The sequence below is a fragment of the Aptenodytes patagonicus genome, chromosome 6 (genome assembly GCF_965638725.1).
Source record: "Aptenodytes patagonicus chromosome 6, bAptPat1.pri.cur, whole genome shotgun sequence".
Taxonomy (NCBI): Eukaryota; Metazoa; Chordata; class Aves; order Sphenisciformes; family Spheniscidae; genus Aptenodytes; species Aptenodytes patagonicus.
In genome coordinates, this window is record NC_134954.1 from 26,160,368 (window position 1) to 26,186,747 (window position 26,380).

The 26,380-nt window shown below is 41.2% G+C and overlaps 1 protein-coding gene across 2 annotated transcripts in view; it reads left to right on the forward strand.

Moving 5' to 3' along the window:
- The window catches only part of AMER3 (APC membrane recruitment protein 3), a 41,926-nt gene that overhangs the window by 4,040 nt on the left and 11,506 nt on the right, over positions 1-26,380 (forward strand). The window contains exons 2-3 of one of the 2 annotated variants that reach the window (XM_076341623.1): positions 3,046-6,102; positions 8,747-8,797. In XM_076341623.1, coding sequence (XP_076197738.1) covers positions 3,067-6,084 — 3,018 coding nt within the window. In that variant the 5' untranslated portion in view covers positions 3,046-3,066 and the 3' untranslated portion in view covers positions 6,085-6,102; positions 8,747-8,797. Of the gene's footprint in view, positions 1-3,045; positions 6,103-8,746; positions 8,798-26,380 lie in introns of those variants that run through there. The other variant, XM_076341622.1, reaches the window with a different exon arrangement.

The window sequence follows — 26,380 nt, forward strand, 5'->3', positions numbered from 1 at the left end:
ATATTTCTGTTCTATATTTGGAAAGAAGCTCATTGATAATTAATATCATATGAGGATGAAGAGGAACTCATAGTATGGGAAGTTACAAAACAGCATCTGAGACGAATATTTTAAAAAATCTGCAGACTCTGGTAGTCTGCCCTTAAGAGCTCTCAAAGAGTTGGCTGAGGAGATCTTCCTTTTCTTGGTGTTCATTTTTAATAGCATTTTTAATGGGGAAGATTCCCGAAGCTGTGCCAGTGTTCAAACAGGATAAGCAGGATGACACAATGAACTAGATACTAATTAGTCTGGCATGAATCCTGGGGGAAAATGAGAAAAAGAATATATGGGATTAAATAGAGACATTAAACAATTAGAATACAAAGTTGGTGATTATATATATAATAGATTAAAAAAAAAAACCCACCTAACTTATTTTTTCCTCATCAGAGGAAACTGAAAAGGTAGCATAGGCTACCATCAGTGTATCTTACATTATTATACTACATATATTCTCAGTACAGGTGTTATTCAGGCCATTTGGGCTTTCATGTTAAAACTGTTCATCTAATCTATACAAAAAGGCAGAAGAAGCCTTGAAGTTTCTAGCCCCAGTTATCAAACTGGTAGTCCATTGTTTTTCTTATAAAGGAGATACAATTCAGATCAAAGATTTCTTTATTCAAAAGATTATCTAATGATGTCCTGAATTCTTAGCTTTAATAAGTTTCATACTTGATAATAAAACAAATCCACCTCTAAAAGCCTTTTTAATGCATCTACAGAAAAACTTCCCAAGTATGCAATTACAGAAATGACCCTTGCTTAATACTCAGAGTGGGCAGAAACAGCTGTAGGACTTCAAAGAGTCCTACATAACATCGTTATAATGCTAGCATTTGTCATGTCACAGACTTCTAAGGAGCTTCTCAGCAGCAGGACTTCCCACAGGGACACAGTACCTACTTCTACAATTACAAAGGACTGAGGTGTCAGACACTTTATTTTTGGGATATTAATAATTGGTCTTGCGTCAGTTGTTTCTGATCATTTTCACAACTCTGCTGGAGTTCTGCACACTGAATTTCTTCTCAATCACACCTTGCTTTTCAGAAAAGGAGTGTAATCATGTCCCAGTGACCTATTTCTAAATATGCAAAACAAGTTTCCTGTAGCATCAGTGCACTCCAGATACCTGACAATGTAGTAAAATGTTTACTGGCTTTCATTAGGAATGCTCTGCATACTCATGTGCAGCCCCAAATGCGCAGCCCCAAATGCAAATAAATGTGCCAACATCTCAATCATACTGATAGACGCCCATCTATCACCATCCACCATGTTTTCCATAGCATCCATACTCTTGGTGTCGAATATTCACACTTTATCCTTACGTTTTCTACCATTTGTCACTGACCTACATTTAGTTGTAAATATTGCTAATGGCATGCCAGTTTGCAGCTTCTATAAGAAACAGGCTGTCACTGATCTGCCTGCTGGAGAAGCGCTGCAGGTGACAGAACTCCCAGATACACAGATCTGTATCTTGTGAGGTGTTGGTCAGACTGTTGCTGTTCCCAGCATGCCCTGGCAACTGGAAAGCCTCTGGAGGCTACAGACAGCTGTTACAGTTCAAGGTAGACTAAAGACTGCTTTAAGTTGTACTTTAAGAGCGTACAAAGGCTAGGCTTGGTGCTGAATTTAAAATCTCCCTGGCTGTCTTTGTACTGGGTGCAGGTCTGGATCCAGGGATCTGATCTGAGATTGTTCTCACGGGAGTGTTGGTAATTTTTTATTTCACCAGAGCTGTTACATACGGTTTGTCAAGGACTGCTAGAGATAGCACTGTGTTGTTTGTGTGTGTTGCAGAGTTCAATGGCTCCAAGTAGTTTCAGTTATGTCTACACAATTCAAAACAAGATAAGTCATTAACTGAGGTCTCATTAAGGAAAGATCCAAGCACATTCTTTCAAGTACAGGACTTGGAGTTTTTGTCCTGCTTCCCATCCAGTAAAAATCTGGTTTCTCTAACAGCTTTTAGGAAGTGCTTGCTTCTTCCCTGCCCTACCTTTATGTAAGTCCATTGACTTACTCAATATTCAAGTTGATAGAAGGGAGGAAAGGATCAGATGTGTCCATGAAATAACTGCTGGAAAACTGAGTGTCATGGCTAAAATAATTAATGACTAATTAGATGTATGAAAACATAAAACAGATTCAATAGTAAACCATATAGGCAAAGACCAAAATTGGCATTGATACGGGTAATAGAGTATTTTTAGAAATAGCTAATCAATGCACAATGCAGATTTAATGTGGCAATGCCTCAGAGTACTACACTGGTCTTTGTAAATCGGAAACAATGCTTCTGTCATAATTAACAGTGACTTTCAATGTGGCATTTTTTACTTTTTACAACAAAAGTAGTAGTGCAGAGAATTATACATTATACTCAGGAGGAAGCAAAAACAGTAATTCAGTTTCAGCATGCTTCCCAGGGTAGTACCAAGGTTTATGGATTTTCTATTCACAGGTAAGGATTATTTTAATATAAAGTGAGCATCATGTGTCAAATGTTTGATCCATTTTCTTAGGAGATTTCCCACCTTGAGCTCTTCATCCTCCTCAAAGGTACAGATTTATGAACTGCTGCCTCCCTGATACACACACATGTTAAAGTTCCTCAGGCATTGCTTTTCACTGATGCCTCTTCTACTTTCAGAACAGGACCTCTATCTTGTTAAAAGCCATCCTGAAGTCATAGTCCTAAATCCAAACCCCCTCATTTCTAACAGACAAAATGTTCTCTGAGTCTCAGCTACCAACCCATAATGTGTATCGTCTTCTCCTTGCTGGATCTTGCAACCATTGCCAACATATCTTCAGTTTCACTTGATCTGTTTCTCATGCAATACCATGACTCAGTGATGGAAGTTTCTGGTGACAAACAAAATCAATTGTACAATGCTTAATATCCGTCCCTTTGTTCTCCAGTTGTTTTCAAAGTTTACAAGTGCTAGCCATCAACCTCACAATATTTGTATTCTGCTGTTTTCTTTACAGAAACAGATGTGAGGAAGCAGTATGGAGCTCAAGAGGGGAAAGACCTTCATAAAATCCAGCGTGCAACATGAGAAAGTGCCACCAGTGCACACAGTTCCTATCAACAAAGATGATACAGGGAAAGACAAAAAGGCAGCTCTGGAGGGAAACCAAAGTGTAGCTGAAGTCCAGCTGGCATGTTTGGCCACGCACAAGAACTACAGATTTTCCACCAGAACAGCGAGGAATGGGGCTGGTGACAACTGCCTGGAAAAATCACCTGGGTCCTCCTACAAACTCGTAAGGAAGAGTAAAACCCATGACTGTGTTACTGAGGCAGACAAAACAGAGGACTGCAGCCCCAGCAGCATGATTTGTGAGGAAGGTTTTTCTGGAAAGGGTAAGGGCCGACTTGTCAATAGCATCAGCTTTTCAGGGATGTCCAGCTCCAGCAGTAAGAAAGAGTGTGTGGTCAGCCCCAGCCAGTCTGCATGCAGCAGTCAGATGATCGATTACAGGAACTTTGTGCCACAGATGCCTTTTGTACCAGCTGTCGCAAAAACCATTCCCAGGAAGAGGATTTCCCTCAAGAGATCTAAGAAAGGGCTCAGAGATATATTTCATATAAAAAAAAATAAACCAGAGAGCCTCACGTTCCTGGTTGAGAAGGACAAGAATCTGTCCTCTCCAGGCTGCAAGAGTGAGTTGTCTGGGCGTCTTGCAAAGTATCTTTTCAAAACCGGAGAAACATTTGCAGCTGATTGCTTGTCACAAGACTGCTCAGACAGTGAACTGCAGTCTGACTCTTCCTATGACTGCTGCAACACCCTGTGTGAAGATGTTGCCTCGCTGAAGAGCTTTGATTCCCTCACTGGCTGTGGGGAAATTTTTGCTGATGAGAGCTCTGCTCACCTGGAGCTGGAGAACAGCAAAGAAGTTCTGCTGAGACGAAGCAAGTGCAAAGACAGCCCCGTCATGGGCTCTTTCCAAGGGGGGGTGGAGCAGCTGGCCTCTCCTGGCCAGAATGAGACTGTTGAATTTGCAAAGTTTTGGGACAACATCAACAAATCAGTGAGGCTACATCAGAGCGCTCTGTTCGATAAGAAGTTACTGAAGATACCTGGTCCTGAGGTGGAAAAGGCTACAAGCCAGGCTGCTACATCTGTGACAGACCCCCAAGTGTCACCTAATAAAGATGGTGACAATTCCAAAGAGAGCTCCACAGAAACAGAAACGCCAAAAAGTGACAACCAGGAGTCCACATCCACAAGTGATGAAGGCTACTATGATTCATTCTCTCCTGGGCAAGATGATGACATGAAGGAAGCTCAGACCCCTGGGGTCCCAGGTAGATTTCCAAGAGACAGTTACAGCGGAGATGCCCTTTATGAGCTCTTCTATGACCCAAATGAAGTCAAAATAAACCCAGTCCTAGATGATGACTTGTGCACATCTGAAAGCATTTCAGAACAAGCCATTGAAATCCCTTTGTCCATTTACAGCTTTCATGTTGGAGCTGAGGAGAACATGGCTTCCCAACCAGCTCTAGACATTATCAGCCAGGGTTTTTTCCACAGCACATGGAAAGGCAAAGAATGTTTGCTAAAGCTTTGTGATACTGAGCTTTCACTGACCATGGGAATAATAAACTGGCTGCGAAAACACTCGGGACTCATTTCCTCCCCTGACTCTCTTCCCAGTCTTCAATCACAGACAGAAAAGTCCAATGGTTCATTGATCCCACCCAGTCCCACTCCAGAGCAGAAAGTGAGCACAGAAGCTCAGCAGGAGAAACCAAACAAGGAAGAATCTAATACATTTAACCTATGTGTGTCTTTGGATGAAAGCAAACATGCAACCCAGGCCTCTTCAGTAAACGTTGCTGAAAGAGACCACAGCCTGGAATCTTGCCCTAACACATCTAATTTGGATTTCCAAGGAAATGAAGGGAGTCACCACAAGGATTCATCTACAGTGCCTGGGACTGTAGAAGCCACCAGAGCATCAAGTTATGCACCACAATCACAGGCTAACGGAGACAATCTGCAGACATCTTCAACTGAGAATAAGAAGGTGACAATTTCAGAAGGATGCGAGACATCCGGAGATAAAAACCCACAGCCAGAAAAGCTGAACAGAGAGAGTGGCTCTCAGAGCTCTGAAAACCCTTTGTTAGATGATAATCACGAAGTAGAATCATGTTACTCCTACAAGACTGCTGCGACCTCACTCTTGGATCCCCTTGAGAGGGAGGACAGAAATAAACCAATGTATCACACTCTCTCTATTTCCTGTGACAAACCGCTGCAGCCTCTTGCTCTCAGACGCTTCCAGAGCTACATTAGCCCCACACCAACAGAGAACAGCACTAACATAGTGCAGCTCTTAGAGCGCTGTGTAACACAAGTGGCATCATTAAAAATCAGCTATGAAAACAAGCACCTCGAAGACAGATGCATTGGGAATGAAATTAATAATATCATTCGTAAGATATCTCAGTACAAAAACAAGTTATTTTTACAAAATGAATGCAACTGCATTGCCCAAAATCCAGAATGCTCCAGTATTCCTAGCACAAACCAATACAACTATGAGACAAGTTTCCAATCCAGCAGTCTGTATAATTTGAAGCAAAATGGGGAGCAAGTTTGCTCTGAAGATGAGAAAAGTAGAGCAAAAATCCTAGATGAGGTTACTAGAAGCAAGATAAATTTTGAATATGCCCAGCTAAATAATCAAGCGCTCTCCTATTTAAAAGACTTTACATTTGATCTTAGTCCAAGTGACTCTGCCCCTGCTACAACTCTTAGTAGACCAACATTTTTACCTCTCTTTAACTCTGTCTGCTCAGACATACCTGCTACCTTGTCGCAAGCTTCATACAGCACCACCGTCTCTCTAGCTGACTCGCTGCAGTCTAAGGAGGCCGCGCAGTGCAGCCCAGGGCCGTGGAGTTATGCAGAGACCCCCTGCAGGGGCCTGGCTGGAGGAAGCGCTCTGTCCCCTCACCCAGAGGCAGCAACCCTGGACACAGCAGTGACAGGGAGGAACCACCAGTAACACACCTGCATTGAGAAGGTGAGTGCTTATGGGAAGTCTGAAATTAAATGTGAAATAAGTAACATCTGTTCCCTTTTTACAGAGGGACACTTACAGCAGCGGAGTCTGATATATACTCAGGGTTTCTCAGTTTTCTAGTTTCATTGTTCTTAATCTTCACTTCAGCGTGGTAGTTAAGAGTAACAAGAATTTAAATTACACAATTGACCAAACCAGGGGCCACGTATAGCAGGTATCACATTCACTGAGTCTTACAAGTCCCGTGCAAAGGTTGAAGCCCCATCTTCCACCCAGGTGCAGCAGTTTTCACACCAGCTGAAGCAGGGAAAATTTTTCCTTCTCCCACTCCAGGATCTGCCACATTTGGAACAACACGGTGGATATGGCTGCCTGGCCACAAACTGCCGGCAGCGTTCAGCTCAGATTCCTCAATACCAGGTCATGAAATTCTCTTGCTATATAATGACAGCATAAAAATTATGTCCTGCTTCCCCTCTGGAGTGATAACTGGATATTAGGCAGAGCTCTCTACTGGAGTCCTGATGTGTGAGCTGCTACGCAGGGGGTCACACGAGAAAGCCAGAGATCTGCAACGTTAAGTCACAGGGCAGACAGACATACCCTGTCCTGCAGTTGCATACATACGGTGTGCCCTCAAGCACAAGGGAAGGCCCACAATACTATGCTGCTGCTGCTAAGTGTACCAAAAGGATGTTCTTCCTTCTTGCAAGCCTGAAGTCTCTCTCCAGCAGGTGCAGCTGGTCTCTGGCCAAACCACGCTGTGGCAGAGCAAGAGCTGAAGCCAAGGCATGCTCCCCATGCAAGGCTTGAAAGGCTTCTCAAGAGAGGGATTATAGGGTCTGTGCTGCACCTCAAGCTTTTGAAAATCCTTGAGCCATACTTACATAGTATAGGGAGATCCAGAATTTGGTCTCTGACATAGGGTAAGAAACACCTCTGCTGTAAAACAGAAAGAGCTGATCAGGTATGCAGCCATTGTGCTGGTTCAGATTTGCCTGTCACACAAGGCTTTAGGCCAGAGCAGATACTATCTGTACACACTGCTCTAACTCTATGCCAGCTGAGAAATCCTCTGTCCTCCAGTTGCTGAGAGGAATCTGTCATAGAAGTATACAACTTATGTAAATTCTCTATCATGTGCCCTGCCAAATCTGACAGATTGACTGGACTCTGCCCAGCCCTGGCACGCTGAGAAGGAGCCTTTGGAGGTGGTGGAAGATGGAGAAGAGGCTGCAGCAAGGGCCAGGATAGAGAATTAAGGAACAGCTCATTATTGAATGGAGGGACCCAGGGAACACAACACTTCTCTCGCTCTTGTTGCTCACAGCAGTGTGACTGCTTTCTGGTCATCTCTAACGGCTTCCCAAGCAGCACAAACTAAAAAGGACAGTGTTTCTTGCATGAGGCAAAAAACCCCTTACATTTTCAAGTCTTGGGAGATTCAGCCACCCGCTCTGCTTTTTACATCTTTGTGAAAGTGCCCTTCCCCACTAACAAGTCTCCCATTTCAGGGAGGGGTATTTTTCAGGGGTCTGCATGAAGTTAAGGGCCAGAGACTGCCAGTCTTCAATATCCTTTACTAACACATTGTCTAGTTATAACCTGCTCATCCATGAACTAGGTCTTCCTCTAGTGAAAGAAGTGATTTTCTTTTTTTCCATTTTTGTTGCAAACAACATTGACTAGCAAGCCACCTTCTTGTGTCACCAGGTTTTTGGGCAGAACTTGCCATTTAAGGACACACCATAGTCCTTAGAGCTACTTGCCTCTTTTAGATTATTTCTGAAATTAAAAATTCAGTACAGGCAAGGAAAGGTTTGTGGTCACAGCCAATATATGTAAGAAACCAGTGCTAGGCACAGCTTTTTAGGGTTAGAACAGCAGATCAATGTATGCATTGGCCTGATATTTTTAGTTTGTTGTGAATATTAATCCACAGGGTACTGCTAAGAATATCCCTGCCTTCGCAGGCTAGGAACGCAAAGGGATTCTAATTTTGAGGAGTCCCTTGCTTTCTGGTAGAAATGGAGAAGGAAGTCATAGCTGCTGTGACTGTCAGAAGTGGTAACAGACTGTATCTTTATACTGTGCAAGACATATTGCAAGTAGACATTACTGGACTCGGGGCACTTTCTACTGCATTGTATCAAATGGCAGCTGCTGTATGCCACCATGTGTCAGCATCGATAATACCTGCCAGGTATTCTGTCAGGAATGCGACGCAGTTCACATGCTATCACCTGAGTCCCAGAGAGAAGACAATTCAAGTTTTTTCCAAAAGGGATCTGCTGATTTTTGATAGAGGTTTCTCTAACAGTAAAATGAATGACATTTTAAAATATAGATGGGATTTGCATATTCACAAAGTGACTTTGAGGAATAGTCTAATTTCAAGGAATCATTTCACTACAGGCTTGCTGTTTGTTACAATTTCTTAAAGAAAAAGAATTTAGACAATAATTAAAATGTCATTAAGCATGGTTAAAAGAAATGGCTGTGGTGACAGATAGAAACACTGCCATATGACTGAGTTTTCCTACCCAGTATCTTCTTGCCTGCCCACATTAACAGATTGCCTACAGGTTTGCCGGAAATTTTAATTTTTTTTGATGGTGACTCAGGATCTTTGCCTTAATCACAGGGGTGGTAGTGTAAGAGAGGCAACATACAAACATGGTGTCACCTCTGAATCCATGGAGACAGACAGCATCGAGAAACATGCCTACGCTGGACATGACTGTGCAAACCCCAAGAACTTATACATGAACAATGTTCCAAGGTTCACTGTTTTAAAATGCCACACTCGGGAGCTGTGAGAGAAATGACAGATCCAGAGGCGGCTCCTGCTTTGTCCCTCAGAACAAATGCTGCATAAGCAGCTCCAATGCAGCCCCTGCTCCTCCCATGGACTCCCAGGCCTGACCTGGAGGAGCTGGGAAGGAGAGGGTCAACTTTCTTGCCATTTATCACGGGGCAGAGGAAAAGCTGATATCAAAAGCCATTAAAATCTCCAGGTTTTGTCACCCCGTCTCCACATGTCCCAGTACCCACAGTAACAAATGAGCCCATCCTCCGTGCTCCAACTAGTGTGCAGGGTTCCCCTGAGCCATGCCTGGCCTCCAGGGCTGCTCTACTCTGCTGAATGCAGACTCACAACTGTGATGAAGAACAAGAACTGTGGTGTGTACAAAAAGTGCCAGTCCCAGCTCCTATTCCGTTTCTGCCTTCCCTGGCATTTTAGGAAGAAATTTGCAAATGCCTCGTATCTGAGCTCACCAGGAATTTGAACCTTGATGGTAAAGGAACCCCAGTGGCAAATGGCATCCTTACATGGGGATATAGAAGGGTTATGTAGAAGGTGGAAATTACCAGTAGGAAGTGCAATGAAAGGCATAATTTTCATTCTTCAGTATCGAAATGCGAGGACTTAGGAAGTGAATGCAGTCCATCCCCTGAATATGGGGAGGTTTCCTAGATTTGTATATTCATGGACCATAGAAATTAAGCTGCAGAAGTTTGTGCTTTTTGACCAGATGTTTTACAGCAGGAAACTCTTCATCCTCAACAAGGGAATGCTGTCCTAGAGCAGTGAGTTGGGATGTCTTTTCCAGACCATTAAAATCTCTGGAACTGACCGAACAGACAACACTGCATGTCATAGCAACTGGATGCAGGTAGAACAAAGCACTCGCTGCAGACAACAGCTTTTCAGACCACTGAGTCATTTCTACCACTTAACGTGGTTTGAACTGCATCTTCTGTTAACTGGTAGATGTGGCAGAGCAACAAAACCCACGTGTGCTCCCAACAATATGTGCTCACTTCATTCAAATGCTGAACCGCCACATTATGCACCAGTTGAAGCTTTTGGACATGTTCAGTGATTGCACTAAAAGGAGCGCATTGCAATAAGCTTGCCCTCAGGTCAGAAAAAAATAGATAACTGTCAATCAAAGAGGGATTGCCATAATAGATAGGGCAGCTGTAGATAAAAGAAGACAGTATGGCATACGTGATTGATGTTACCAAGGAACTGAGATTCAGAAGCAGATAAAATACAGCCTAGACACTGCAAAGTGACAGGGGAACGTGTATCTGATCCTCACCAACTGAAGGGCTACTCAGAGTCTAGGCAATTTCTGTAATGCTTTTTATTCCCTCCTGGTTCGACTTTATTCCCTCTGTCTTAAATTAAGGTTGCATTTCTCCCAGACAGATATTTCTCTATCTGCCAGGCATAGGGAAGGCAGACTGCAGTGTTTGGGTTTGATAAAAAGGAAAAGCAGAATGGAGCCTCATCTCCATATAGGCAATTGTCTGATAAACTATGGTATTATTTCTTGAAATGGCCAGAGAGATGCCTTAATAGGTGAAAAAATAAAGGCAGAATCCCTCTGCACACAGCAGGGAAAGAGCACGGTAACACATTCAAGGCCTGAGGTAAAGAAATCCATGTATTTCCATGCTCCCTCTATGGCATAGCAAAGAGGTCCTCTCTCAAGTCTCACATGATGAAATGTAAAAACAATGAAGTGCAGAGGCAGCCGGCACATTTTCTGCATTGGAAATGCCTCTGGCTCTGAAACATACACCTTTATAATGTGAGTTGCCCAGATCATCTTGCATTGAACCAGATATTGAAATCTCATCTGACAGTCCACCAGCCACACGCACACATACAGGCAAGCACATAACACACACTCTTGTTCAGACAAATGCATCACAAAGTACAAATGTACTGCTTGTCACATATGGTATCACAGAAGCAAAAAGCAGGGACACAGAGGTGACAAGCCACTGCCTCTGCTAATACATTTGAGTGTTAGTCACCATGTGCCCAGATACTTGGGCTAAATGCTAAATTAAACAATTTTCTCCTTCATTAAACACTGTTGCTTCTGGACTTGGCTCTGTCTCACTGTACTGTCTTCATGGGACTTTGTCATCAATGCTTACTCTACCCAAAATCAGAATTCTATCAGGAGGAAGAAATGTTCTTGCCAGCTTATTTGCTAGAGAAGGGTTTTTCAACACAGTTATCAGCACAGATGATCTCTTAAATGGCAGATGCACTATAATGTTGTTAAATGTGTTTCATTTTAAAACTGAAGAAATTGATTTGCTGCTTTACCCGCTATTGCAGTAGGATGGTTTCCATGGATACAGTCTTATAGGGATTCTATTTTTCCCCTCTTGACAACAGTACAGAAACCTAAATTCTCATCTTCATTGCACCAGCATAAATTTGAAGCCAGGGGAATGATTCCCAGATTTAACCCTGAGAGCAGAAGTTGGCTCCCAGTCTTCTTCAGCCTTGAATTTGAGATTTTCAGGGTGATGGCAATGGAGGGAAAAACGAAAAGGAAAACAGTTTCTGTGGACAGCAGCATGGGCTGAGGGACAGGACATATGAAACAAACAGTGCCTTTGTGTGAGAAATGGGGAGAAGTCAAGGCAGAATGCAAACGAATTAACTGCTTATTCAGAGGCTTAGCATCTTGCCTGACAGTTAACTGCAAAAATACAAGTCAGGTTTTGGTTATAGGAATTTGGCTATAGAAGACATAATTATCTGCATGGAATTGGGCCAAATATCACCCCATTTGTTTGAATGAAGGGATGAATCCATTGTTACCATTCTGAAGAAAACCTGCTTCACTTCTGTTTTGCTGTGATGGCCAGGAAGCCATAAGAATGGGAAGAAGGGGGAAGCGAGAGACTAGTATCCAGTTACAGAGCAGGCTTCTTCATTCAAGCAGGAGAAAATCTTGCCCCATCTGGAGTACAGTCATGGAGACACTGAATGCAAAGCAGATCTTCAGCTTGAGAATGCTCTGTACACATCTGATGGCATTTATACTCACCAGCCAGCAAGTAAAAACGAGTAGAAGGAAGACCCTGGTAACCTCAGCTTTTTGTACCTCAAGTGTAAAATCTCTAGTTCTGTTCCCCCCATCAGAACATGCAGAGAGGGGCAGAACCAGAGTCCTCCGAACAACACTGCATCCTACCTCTGCCAATGGGCTGCAGTAGGTGCTTGGAAAAGGAGTGTCAGAAACAGGGCAAATGGAGAATTTTGAAACCTGAAATAACCAACCTCCCACCTTCTGGCAACCAGCAGTCTCTGAGCTAGACAGTGGCTCCTCCTGGATGTCTGGGTTTAGCGCTCCCTTTTCCAAACTCACCTAAGCATATGAACTTCAAAGCCTCCTAATTTGTGTTATGAACCTTTAGTTTGTTTAGTGTGTGTCTTTCAGGCACCTCTTAAAATCTGATGTCTATTGTGCTGTACGTATCAAATTTGCTTTGTAAAACTTCCAAAATACTCCTTTCAAATTTCCTCCTGTTCTGACATCTATTTGTCCCCAAAACAGGCACTGTCCCTTCTGTGGCCTGGCAACACTTGGGAGATTACGGACACTGTTGTGATTGTATATTCAGGGCAGAGGCCATGCTTCAGTATGTAAGTCTAGGGTCTCTGTGTAAACAAAGACTGATAGTCCAGGGAGATAGAAAGCACAGAAATCCTCAGCACCAGTAGATTTTCTGCATTTTTCTAAAAAAAAAAAAACCACCCAAAAAACAACCAAACCAAAACATTTTAAATCTGGCTAAAGTGAGAGCAAAAAATTTGACTGTCACATTGAAAGGTATGAAGCACTGTTGTCATGAGCCAGTGCTCATGAACAGTAGCACAGGGAGCCTGCACTCTTTTAAGAAAATATCTAAAATGAACACAGTTCCCCATGAGGTCTTATGGAATGCTGTTCTGTTTTAAGCAAACTCTCCTTGTCAGATCTTCAAGAAAGGCTAGGCTGTACACATGTGGTGTGGCGAGTTTCTTATGCCATTCAAAGCATGGGGACTGCATCTCATTCACAACATTTGAAGGTGAGAAAGATGTTCGCAGTTCTTGGACAGCAATACAGCTCAGGATAGAGAGAAGCAAAAAAGTACTGAACGTTAGATTTTTCCTATGGAGTAAGGCATTAAATCTAAGCCTCTCTACATGCACTGTGTCAGGCCTATTCAGGTAAAGCTTAAAAGATCTTGTGGCACTTAATGATAGTGGCAGCCAGTGATGACAACTGCACAAATGATACCATGATATTGCAGCCAGCAAGTTTCTCTCTTCCCTCAATCAGCTATCCTCTCCTTTGAGGTGATATATCATCCAAGAGGAAACTGTCAGTCTGCAGGTCAAGATACAGGGAAGATTACTGGAGATTCAGGAAAAAGGAAGGTCCTCTTTGTCCTTATTTCTGATTGAATGATTCTCATTTCACAACAGAGAACAAGTTAGGAAAATGCAGATTGTATTGCCCCATCTCCTCTTTACTAGTCTTCTCTAACTGTGATATTTTCCTTTCCAAATCTACCTCTTTTTTCCTTCATGACAACTTTCCCTCTAACTTGCCCCAAACAGGCCCAACTCTTTCCTCTCACATGCTGTATATTCCTTCTGCTCCCTCTTGACGACCAAACCTACTTCAAAAGCCCTTTCCCTTTCCCACATGCCTGCCAAGCTGACACCTCCTCGCAGCTCATTACCCCTCCCAGACAATTCTCCCCACCCTCAAGAGCCTGGAAACCCCTCTTCAGGCAGGCAGCCTCCTCCCCAGACTCATAAGATCCCTGCATCCCTACCTCACTGACTGAGTCTGAAGTAGTGGAGAACAGCTGGGAAAGGAATTTCACACAAAGGAAGCAAAGCCATAATTTAGAACTGGCCCTTTGCTATCACGGGCTCCTCTCCTCCTCCCCATTCATTCTGCAAAGGAAGTATGCTGAATCTGCAGAATCCCAACCTGCAGCATGTTGTAAATAATTATGCACAAAATGAAAATCGAGTGCTCAGCACACTATGAGGACAGGCTTGCACAGCACCCACAGTGCCATGCCCATAAAAGCCAGTCAAGCTCTGTTTAACAGCAGCCACAGAACTGGGCCTCGGGTTCTGGGCTTTGGTCACATTAATAGAGGTGCAGACAGTGACTGGACGACACAGAGATGGGAGAATCACAACCTAAGATTAGGCAGAATTAAGGTTATTTGTTCATCCCCCAACCCCTTTGTTATGTTTTTCCATCTCACAACCAACAGAGGGGAAAAGAATCAAGCCAAGGTGGCTTTCGGGCTGTGATACACAACCAGGCAGATGTTTGCAGAGAAATCAATGGCAAAACAAATTCCATCTGTCTTCAGTAAGGATGGAGAGGGAGCCTTATTTACAGCAGGAGACACTAGACAAAACACTGCATCAGAAATTTTCACAGCTCCAGCTTTTCAAGAGAGATTGTGCCCTCTGTTTTCAGCTGCACTTTTAGGAAATATTCAGTTGGGTGTTAGCCTTAATTAACCTTGGTGCAGCTGCATTTCTGAAATAAGGGAAGGCTGTATTTTACACAAATGTCAAATGGGGCTTGTCAGCAGCAGGAAAAACATTGAGGAAAAGGAGCAGCTCTCCTGTTTGCGTACTTTAAATAGAGGATGCTGCAGTTTGTGGCTCTTGGAGAAATACAAGCTCACTCTCCCTTCCTCATCCGTTCTGTCTTCCCTCGAACATACAGGCAAGTTGGGTTTTGCTCTGAAAAAAGCACTAAGTAGACTGTTGCTATAGCAACCAACTCCCTGAATCCCATTTATAATTAAGATGGTGGTCTAACCACCTACAAAATACGTCTTGCAAAACCCCTGAGTTTACTGCTTCCCCAGTAACAACTGAATGTTTTTACAGTGAGTCTATCTGATCAGGGCAAGGTTGTTTAGGTTAGTTTGCAAGAGTGATTACGTATTTGGAAGTAGTTTGCTACTGAGATAGCAAAAAGATGCCAGGAAACAGCAGGGTTGCAATTTAAGGCTTTTTTTGCTAGCTTTCTTAAAGGTTCAATCAATAACAAGACAGTGCTTGAATCATCTCAGCTCTCAAAAGTACTTTTCAACTATAATCTATAAAATTTTGGAACACCTAATGAATCATACTTGCAAATTTAAAAATGCCCTTAGCTTTTTTTCACAATTCAAAAGCTGTTTTACTTAAAAATCACATAATAAAACTAATAAATAATTTTTCTGTTAGAGAAAGGTATGTTAGTTTTCCCTTCAGTATTTATTAAAGGAGATGACAGCTAGACTGTATGATTGAGTGCAATCCTTGAAACACAAATTAAGAATGGATGAAGTTCATTTAAAAATGACATTTATTGCCGATTGAGGGCTGTATGATGCAAATGATAGAAATGTGAAGGCTTTACGTTATGAGATTTTAAAGAGATAAACATATGTACAGACACTTAAAAGGAAGAATTCTCTCTGTTGCTCCCTTGACCTCTGAACCTTACACATTTTATATTATTAAAGATAAAGATAGTGTACCTACCTGTGTATACAGAAATTGTAATGTCCTTGACCCACAGTGGTTCAATCAAATAGTCATCAAACTATACAAACATAAAATGCTGGGGCAGGTTATTGTTTCTGAAATAAGACTAGTCTCTATTGCAGTGTGCTGCAAACTTACTTAATTTAAGGGCCATTTAGCCTTTGAAATATTAAAAAAAAATCCAAAGATGAAGCAGGTTAAAAGAAGTCCAGAGATCAGGCAACTTTCATTTAATTGAATAAAATTTTAGTCTAAATATTGATTGTTCATACTTTAGTTCCATTTTCCTACTTTTTGGGTTTTTTCTTGGAAAAAACGTATGTTTTTCTCTTTATTTTCTCAATCATTTTACTACCCATGTTCTAATGTTTTATAGCCCAGTAGTAACCCCAGAACCCCAAACTGCAAACTGCTGCTCTGCAGCATACTTCTGAGCCCTCCGAAAATTCTAGATTTCATGATCAGAAAAGGAAGGTTCCGCCTTTCTAGTCACCTTCCAATAAAAGCAGCTTCTTTCTAGTTTGGTTCTACCCCTTACCAGTCACCATTGTCTACCGTAACACTGTTCCCATTCTGCTCTTCCTCTCTATGCCCTGATTGTGTTTTAGGGAAGCTGTATTTTTGCAAGGCCAAATCCTGTAGATCATTTTCAGCCTAACAACCAGTAAACACCATTAAGAATTTTGATTTAAATTTAAACTGATAGGATACTGCTCTTAATACCTGTGGGATTTCTTCAGAAATCAGTTTCACTAATTCCCATCACCTGTATGCTCATGTGAACCATGGTGTGCTGAGCTGTGTTCTATCTCCCCGGATCAGCAGGTTAGGATTCTTCCCTGAGCTGAAACATGACCTATGACAGGAGGTATGCTATCTTCCTTTATCTGCTAAAGAAAAAATGAAAAAGTCTATAATTGCAGTAACTATTATTGGATACTAACTATTATTGGCCTAATCCTGAGTAGCAGAGTGACTTCAGCTGTATTTTGGCTTCTTTACAGATAGATGATTGAACTTCCAAGTTGCCCACATTGTCAGACAGTGCTGGCAAAAAAAAAACCAACCAAAAAAACCCCAAACAAACAAACAAAAACAAACAAACAAAACCCCAACCAGTTTCTCCATTTCTTTATCTAACATTATGCCTCACAGTCTACCAAAAGGAATGGAAAATGAGGCAATTCAAATGAATGTACATAAATCACCTGGCTGGATATAGACCATAATTACGATTTTTCATCTAGCAAACATAAAAATCTTTATGCTGAAAGTCAACAGTGAATAATAAATCATTACATTTACCCTGGTTATATACTTCAAGCTTTAGAGATAAATTCTTGCAAAGTACAACCAGTCTCCTGTAGGAATGAACTCTAAAACTCCATAATTTACTACTGCCACCCAGAAGAGGCTTGGGGGATAAGGGCAGGAGACAACCATAACAGAATAGCTGGGTTAGTCTTCACCTGTACTGAGAACCAAGCAAGCCATCAATGAGCAATCAGCAAAGGCAGGAACACAATCCCCTGTAAGCCAGCACCACTTGGCTTGGGCAGCATGAATGTTGTATACCAGATGGCCCTTTTGGCAATTCAGGAAGCCACTGATAGGATTCCAAAATGGAGGTGGTGGCCAGACCTCCTGCACTGAGCTACAGTTACTGTAGCTGAGCTGACACTGAGGAAGGAAGTTAAAGGAATGTTGCAACCTGTATAATCTTAAAAAGGGCAATGAAAATTTCTATGAAGTACTGGTATCTGGGAAACCTAAAAGTGAAACATTGGCAACCACCTAAGCAGCGCAACTTAGCTATCCTATAGGCACTTCTTTTGGTATCCTTCTCAAGATCACATACCTCTTTCCTGCACATGCCCAGGATACACATGCCCAGTGTGCAAGACAGCTGGTCCTCCCCAGTCAACACAACATCTGTTTCTGTGTTCCTGTGAGGAATAGGTTTCTTCAAGTGCTGACAGCTCTCCATTATTTGGGCTTTTCAGTGGGCTGGGAAGACCTGGATAGTGGAAAAAACATAGATAACATGGGCTCTTGGGAGGGCACTGCAGTAGGACCAAAAGTTTTTTGCATGGAACAGCTTTCATCTGGCCTGGCCTGCTATAGCAGCTAAGAAACTCAGGCAAACCTACATTCTGGGAGAGCACAACATCAGACATGGTATGTTCCCACGCATTTACATTGTGAGGCACCTTAGCTAGCCCTGCTTAATCCACAATCTGAGTAACTGCCCACGGATCATGGAGCATTAACTGTAATTGCAAATCCACTAGTCACCTCCGACTCCATGCGGGGATTTGCTGAAAAGCACTGTTCCCTACAGTGCACAGGCCGTGCACCATCCTTTCACATCCCCTTTTCACAATATGCTTCACTGCCCAGCCATCTTGTAGTTTCTTCATGCTAGCATGGCTATGGGATAGAGTGAGCACAGACTTTGGCCCAAAGATCGCAGTGCTCAAATCAGCTGAATTGTTTAGTCTTTGAGGCCGGTTCTATTAATAAATGCACTGTTAGTCACTGTGATTTCTGATGGGATGCTACATGTGTTAAAAGAATGAATGCTTCCCGTAGCTTCCAATTAGCTTGGAAATGTTTTCTGGTTCTTTGCCTAGGACTCAGACAACAGTAGCATTGTTAGCAATGAACTGCCACCTCCTAATGTTGAGTTACAAGAATTAGTGGCTTAGTAAACTACCACTGACCTTTTATTTTTTTTTTTAATTATTCGTGAAGCTTTTGAAAAATGCTATAAAAAAGATATTTTAAATTAACAGAAATTGGGACAGTATGTATTTAGAATAGATGAATTTATCTGCAACTCTGTGGCACCAAACTATTGTTCAGGAAAAAAAAAGACCCAATTCCTAAATATGTTTCAGACTGGCTTCCCCATTGGTCTGTAACAAATCAGTTCAGTAAAACCAGTCTTTTTAAAGAACACTGCCTTTTGGCAATTGTAGACCCTGAGCGCTCTCCATTAGGATGTGGTGCCAAATTTTCTTACTTCTAATCATCAGACTCAACAATTCTGTGCTACTGCCCTGCTTCTGCTGCCTCTTTCACCTTTTGTTAGCACTGATTCTTTTCTGCAGGAGGGGAAGAGTTGCAGACCTGAAGATAACATTGCTAGAAGCAGCATTAACTTTATGTGCTGTCCCCAGGAAAGAGGTTGCAGAGAGAATGGTTCCTTATCCACCTCCCTCTGTCATTCCTTGTATGTTGTTTGGACACAAAGCCGCAAGACTTCCAGGAAGGTCTTCCAGGAAGGGACTTCCAGACCCTCTTCTGCTGCTACTGGTGCATCTGCACTCCTCTTAACTCTACGTCTCTTTGCCTCAAAGCAGAGCGAGCACTTCACCCTTAACCTGACCTGCAGGCATTGTGATGTTGCCTCAGTCCTCATTTTGTTTATTCAGCTCAGGAAATCTATAGAAAGAATTCTGTTATCTAATAAGAACCTCATATGGCAATCATCCACAGGCTATAAATCAATAAACTTCCCTTAACAGCAATTTATCACTCATCTTATCATGCAGCAATCCACATAGTGTTATAATTAAAGGCATAAAAATTTAAAGTGAGCACGATACAACAATGAATAATGGCCCAATACAAAACATTTCATAGTGGAAAAAAAATCCTACCATAAAGAGAGCTTTGTCTAGCACCTAGGAAGAAAATCCTTAAGTCGATTAAGGGCCTAACTATTATCAAGTTAAGTGACATGAACATTGAAAACCTTGCTTTACTATGCTTTCTGACAGGAGATTCCTGACTTTTTGCAGGAAATAGTTACTTAGTTCCTTAGACATAAATCTACGGTAACATAAATATCCAAAGCAGCATAATCAATTGAAAAAAATTCTACTAAGTTATAAATTGGCACACAGTATATGTCTTTGTGGTTTTGGGGTATACCTGAAAAATGCATCTCTGTGAGAATAAAAATACGTGTGTTCGTCAAAAAAATCAGGAAAGTTCATTGCTGTAACTTTAATTTTTTTTCTTCACTTTTTCACCTGTGCAGTTCCCATATTACAGTATTGGGAAGATAATAGGTAAAGTCTCTTTATTAGAACACTTCACCAATTTTTCAGGTATGCTTTCAAATTTCCCTTCCATTAATTGGCAAAACTAGTAATTTCCCCAACTGCAACTGAAAATTAGAGATTTCTCAAGTGGCTTATTTAATGGGCAGTGGTATTACATCTGCTTCTTCAAGAAAACTCAGTTCCACTTTCCTGTAACTACTGTTTGATCTTTCTTCATGCAGGTTTCCACATTTAAAGTTTTTACTGGTAATGGGCTAAACTCCCTTCTACTGAACAATGCTAAAGATCAATCCAATGTTAGGGAAAAGCATAAACCAACCAATGCTGGCTAGCAATGGATCTGATTTTGCTTAAAGGGCTCAGGCCTTTCTTCGAACACAGGCTCTTAAGACGGGAAGGGATCACTGGCGGGACTCATTTCCTTCTGTTTTTTACACCACTGTCAAATACCTTCCAAAGAGGCAACTCTGAGTTCTCCAATAATTTATAACTTGGTATTATTTCTTAACCACATTTCCATGAACATAAATACCTAAGAGTATAAAGTGTACTGAATGATGTCCTTCACTGATTTCTGGAAGCCTTGTGCTTTTTATGCCATGGGAGCTAACTGAAAACGTTCACAAAATCTTTGTGTTTTTATCAAAATCGAAAATTTGGAAAACCTCTGCTCATCTCATCCATGGTATCAATGAGGTTCACAGGTTTTACGGAATAGCAAGGCATGAAGGCTTAGACTCAATTTGTAACAAAATGTTGTAACAGAAATTACAAGATTCCAGAATTTCTTTGCAGTATTTCATACAGCTGAATTTACACCTCCATAATTCAAGAGTCTTCTTGAGGAATTCTGTTCTCATGAATGAGAGAGGAAGAGAGATGAAGACAGTTATGATACACAGACAGTTATGACAAAGAGAAATAGACAGATTTTCAGGATGGATACTTTTATTAATAGATTTGACACTAAACAGTTGTATTTATGTGAATATCTAAAACATCCATACTGGAGCAGATGAAATCCCCATTTACCTTCTCCCCAGTAGTGACCAGGAGTGAATGCTTATGGAAGAGAATAAAAATAGGGCAATCAGTGGTATTAAGCTATCTACGCTAAGGGCGAACAATATTCATGTCATTGTATTTAATAAACAGACCTATCTTCCATTACATATTTAATCTCATTTTGAACCAATACATACTTTAGGCCTCTATGACATTCTGTGCTAAGGAATTCTACAGTTTAATTTTGCATTGTATGGGAAAAAAATTATGTGCTTTACATCTACTGCCTCATCAATATTCAGGAGCCTACTGTATACTCCCTGTATTCTGTGAAATAATGAATCATCACCTTTTCACCAATTGTGTACCATTCACGGATTATGTTCACATTCCTAACAGTCATCTTTCCGAAGTAATATACAAACATATATATAACAGGAATATTGGCTATTCTCCTAGAAACTTACACAACTTACTTATACAGGTATCTTAATATTTTTCATCAGGTCATGAAAGCATAGCAGTATGCTATGTACTAGTGGAACTGAGGTGTCATATGATATCACTTTCTCTTCTTTCTTCTCCAACTTCTTATTAGAAGTTTAGCCATAAAATATAGAAAACTTAATTCTGCTCACTGTGTCCTTCTAACCTCCTAAGTGACTTTCCGAAGGGGATGCACATGGAAACTGGAAAATGCAACAAATTATTCATTTATGATGTCTAAGTAGCCACTTTTCATCTTTTAGATAAAACAGGATGTCCACATACTGTGTAGATCTGCTGTTACAATGTAGTCGCCTTTTAACTGATTCATCTGCAAGAATACAAATGCTTACTAAACACAAATTATAACTGTGTTAGTCATCTGCCTTTATCAAGTAGAGTTTCCCCTCCCCAGAAGGTAAGGAGCAAGAAGAATGCCATGTTCAGCTGATTGTGTTGCAGTTGGGTACCCTTAAGCTTAATTTCTCAGATACTCAAACCCATTCTACATTCACATCATTTAATGGACATGGAAGTTTACAACAGACTGTGTCCTAATTTTTGGACATGGCGGGGGGAAAGGGCAATAAAACAGTCTGTGCTGTGGTTATGAGATGAAAACAGGTCAGTGATTCAACATTTTTTGACAAAATACTGGGTAAGCAGCCTTAATGGGCAGTCAAGATGATGGTATATCACAGGACAGATTCTTAGGTTTGATTAAGGACTGTAAATCCAGTGGATCCTCTCTCCAAAGACTGCCTCCGTGGAAAGGGGATACCTGAATGGCTAAGAAAAAGCATTCAACAGTATTGTAAAAAATTGGCAACATTCCTATTGGCCAATCTCCAGTTGATAGAGCAACTCTATAGGATCTGAAACAAGAGAGCATCAGAGCAGCCTACGTCAATGACTGAAACAGAGGAATGGAAAGATGACACAGAAATACCATCTTCTCCATTCAGTGCAGTGCTGGGCACAGCTCGAGTGTTACTGCAGAAAACTTAGCTGCACTTGTGCTTCCATCTGTTCATTTACCTCAGGGTTGAGCCTGCTTTTAGAGCAGGTCCAGTAACACTGGTAGTACCTTGAGTGTTTTCCATTATTATCCAAGCAGATCTGCCTGGATTCAACATCTGCGGCTCACTCTGTGAGGCTCCTGGTAATAACTGTTAACAGAAAGACCTGCCAGTCTTTGCACAGAGATGGCGTGTTTAACATTTAGTGTTAGAAAAAAAGCATAGTGTCTGAAAAGAAGTATGTTAAACCACAGAAGGGTTTGCAGAATATCTAACTTCACATGAGGTTTTCACCTAGCAGAAAAACCAAGGATGTCTTAACTTCTTTAGCACTCTACAGGGATCTGTAGGACACACTCATTTCCCTTCAGCAGGAAGGGAAACGAGCTCATCTCTCAGCATAAAATCTGCTCCACAGTTCATAGCCCTTGTGATCTGTTATACCCCATCACTGGCAATGCAAGCTATTCAACCTGGCAGGAACCTAGAAGTTACGAAGCCCAAAGGAAATAATTTGGGCATTTCCCCTTTGCCTACCCTGAGGTGTTTACCAAGGCATGTCCTAGACTGACTCACTGTTTTTCCTTCCTGTTTTTCTGAGAGGCTGCTATTAAGTTAAATCCATATAGCCATACAGTCAGTTCTAAATAACAGGGTCATAAAACTTAAAGAACTTACTACAGCAGTCCAGACCAATTGCTGTTTTTACGTCATGAACACTGCTAAACATAGCATAGGAAGACTTCCTTCTCCCCTCTTCCCCACTCCACACATGGCTGACAGCTACATTTATCAGATTCCCAGCCCTGACAGTTAAAAAAAGAAGTTAGCTTCCAAAATTAAAATCACCTCCTTCAGCAATGTGAACAGTCACTTATACTAGTTAAGATGTAACTCTCTATTCATCTCTCTAGTTATCTGCATGACATATACTGAACCTAAAAACAAGTTTTGAAAATAGATCTTTTAAAAATACACTAAAAAAATGAAATTCTTAGAATAAAATCTTAGTTTTATTGGGATCACCATTTGCTTTTTTAGCTTGTCAGAGGCAATTGGGTTTCTTTAACAAAGAAAAGCATGATCTATTGCTGGAGTTTGTCTAACAATATAGAAAACAAAAATGCAATGCCAATACTTTAGAATCCTGCAGAAACTGTCTTTAAAAAACACCCTACCAAAATGGATCAGTTCTAAACTACAAACTCAAAGCACAAGACTTTAGCACCATCAGTGCTTTTCCTTATAGACCTTCTCAGAGCATGCAGACTAAAATTAAGAGTCTTGTGTGTGTAAATTCAGATTTTAAAAGCAGATCCAAAATTCTGACTCAGCCTATATATTTCAGCTGTACATATTCCATTGGGTCAGAATATCAGGCTATAAACCAGGGAAATTCTAATTAGATTAGTCCAGAAATGAAGGAATAGTTGAAATCATCCTGCCATTGAACTAACTACAGGTAACAAGGAGGGCATTAAGTATATCAGCTCATCAATAATGGAATACGGAGATTTTCAACGCTAAGTAGATCAGTGGTACAAATTTCTGCTTTACCCTTGGACAGTCACTCAGCAGCCTACTCACAGTGAACTCAGACTGGCTCCTTTCTCTTCTTACCAGACAGCCTTCAGCATCACAGAATTTACCAAATCCTCCCATCCCTGTTGAGAACTCGTGATCTGAAATGCATGGGGATTGAAGCTGGATAGTTGAAGGCTGTCATCAAGGAAGGTTGTGTTGAGAAGTGCATTGATATTGCTTATTCTGTATCAGCTAGGAGTCTGTAAGGAAACAAGCCTATGTGCCTGCTAAAAGGGACAATTCTGCATAAATCTAATCCCGATTTGCTGTATTAAATGGAATGCCTCCCATCAACAGACATTGCAGAGACTGTTGCAAATCCAGGGAGATTTTTCCAGAGATTTGAGTAGGTTCTAAATCAATACCTAGCATGACTGAAACATAACATTTTGAGATACTTACGTGAAGCAATACTGATAACTGTGTTACTTTTGGTTCTTTGACTAAGAAAATACCAACAGAAGAATGGAAATGCACTATTTTGGAAGTCCCACTTTTCCGTAGAGGCTGTAATGAATGAATTTGAATAATTTCACTTAAAGGAAACTTGATTTATCTTCCTCTTTTTCAAATTGTTGCCAAAGGAATATAAGTAGAAAGCTGCCCAGTCAACCTACCAGATACTTGCCGAGTCTGTGCTGAAAACATTTCAAAGCTGATAGAAAAGGAGCTGTCCAGTTCAAAGTCAACATCATCCAGCCCTGCAGGAGAGTAGCACAAGTGGAAATGCAGAAGCAACTGTCTATTCAAAATTCAGGGCAACCATGACATCTAATACCTTCAGTAAGAATGCTGTTGATTGATTAACAGAAATCTGCAACAGGATTCTTGCTGGGTACATTAATAACCAGCCAGGAGATCTGATAGCCAAAGGCAGTGTAGAAAGCCAAATAGATTATTAATCCCTGAAAAGATTTAATAGGCGTTATTTTTACTGCAACCAAACTAAATAGGAAAAGCAAAATCAAACAAACTTATCATTTCTCTAGGGCTACACAGATGGTGACATCTCAGTGTGGCATACCACACACAGGAAGACTGAAGGATTCAATAACATAACAATTATAAAGACCAGATATTAGTCAGTTTGGTAATTTCAACTGTTAAATAACATTTTTTATCTGGGTTAGCATGGCACCAGCTAATACAGAACACGTCAGTTGTTGTCTATTGATAAATTTCACTGATAGTATCATAGTTACATTCAGAGAAAACAAAGTATATTCCTATCTCCTAAATTATACAAAACATTCCTTATTACTTCTGTTAAATTGAAGCATTTATTGGAAAATACGTCCAAAATGAATAAATACTCTAGAACACAAAAATTTTAAGTCTAATATATTTGCCACCCCAGGGCACTTTTCATTTGTTCTCCTCGCTCTTTTTAACTGAACAAGTCATTTACGTGAGTAATGAAAATAATCTTATTGTGTAGGTTTTAATCTATTATTCAATAGCTAAAAGGAAAGTAAAAATCACCCTTTCTATCAATAATTCAGCTTCAGTGCTAATGCAGCCATTCAGCTGCCCCCTCACCAGGGCCTCATACATTTTTAATGCTTAGGCTCTTTGTTAGGAGGTCAAATGTGTGAATTGTGGTTAGAAACAGTTACCAGGTGTGGCAAGGTCAACTAAAGAAAATATTCCTATTGCCAACAAAACAAATTAGACTGGCAGGACTGTAAAGGAAAAGTGCACAGTAGGGTCCTCAATGCCTCACTTTGCTGAAGACCAGAAAGATAAAGTTCAACTGCCAACGCTGCCCTGACAGCCCTGGCTGGTAAAGAACCTAGAGCTCTCTGCAGTCCCAGTGAAGTGCCAAACACACTTCAGCCAGCTTTGTCTGATGGTGCGATACAGTACGTGTCCTAATTCAGCCTCTCCTGCAGTTACTGTTAGTCTATCTGAATCCAAATCCAGATGCTGGGACAGGTGCTCTCTCCAGAGCACCATAGACAAAGGTCAAGGAACTGATGACAGCAGTGTTTTCCTCACAGCCAAATTTTTACTGGTTTGGATGGTACTGTAGTTTGGATACCTGTCACTAAACCTCAAACATGGACTGCCTGGATCAGATCTTGGCATCTAACGAATCTACCTGGTGTCTTTAGCTTTACTTCCAGAGAGGCATTTTTAGAGAATTGCTCTTTAAACACCACAACAGTTTTTAAAACCCCAGAGGTATAGATGGCTTCCTCAGTCTACCTTTCCTGCAACATGTGAATCAGACACTTGCAAGAAAAACAAGAACTTTGTTAGCAAGGCTTTTTCATCTGCTGATAACCCCCTTTGAGAGTGCAATTTTCTCTAATAGTACAGTTATCTTCTTCACAAAAGATTAGCATGTCAAAAAGTCTCTTCATGAGGGCTTCACAACCTCTGAGCTCAGACAGTCACCATCTCCTCTCAAGGGTGGCACAGAAAACTCCTCTGAGACACTAGAGAGACCTATGACCTTTTACACCGCTCCCATGCAGCAGTGCATGTGAGCCTGGCATCAAGGACCTGTCATTATCTTTGCATGCCTTCCCATTCTGTTGGATGGAGGGGTTCTGGTACAGAGATGGGACCCTTCCCACGTGTTCCTGGAATAAAATATTCCTCCCTCAGTATGACAGGCTGCCCCAGTCAGTCTCATTCCTCTACTGAAGGGTCAACAAGTTAGCTGAAGTTCTGTACTGAAAATGGTTCCATCTTATTTTTACCTCTTTGAAAACTCTACA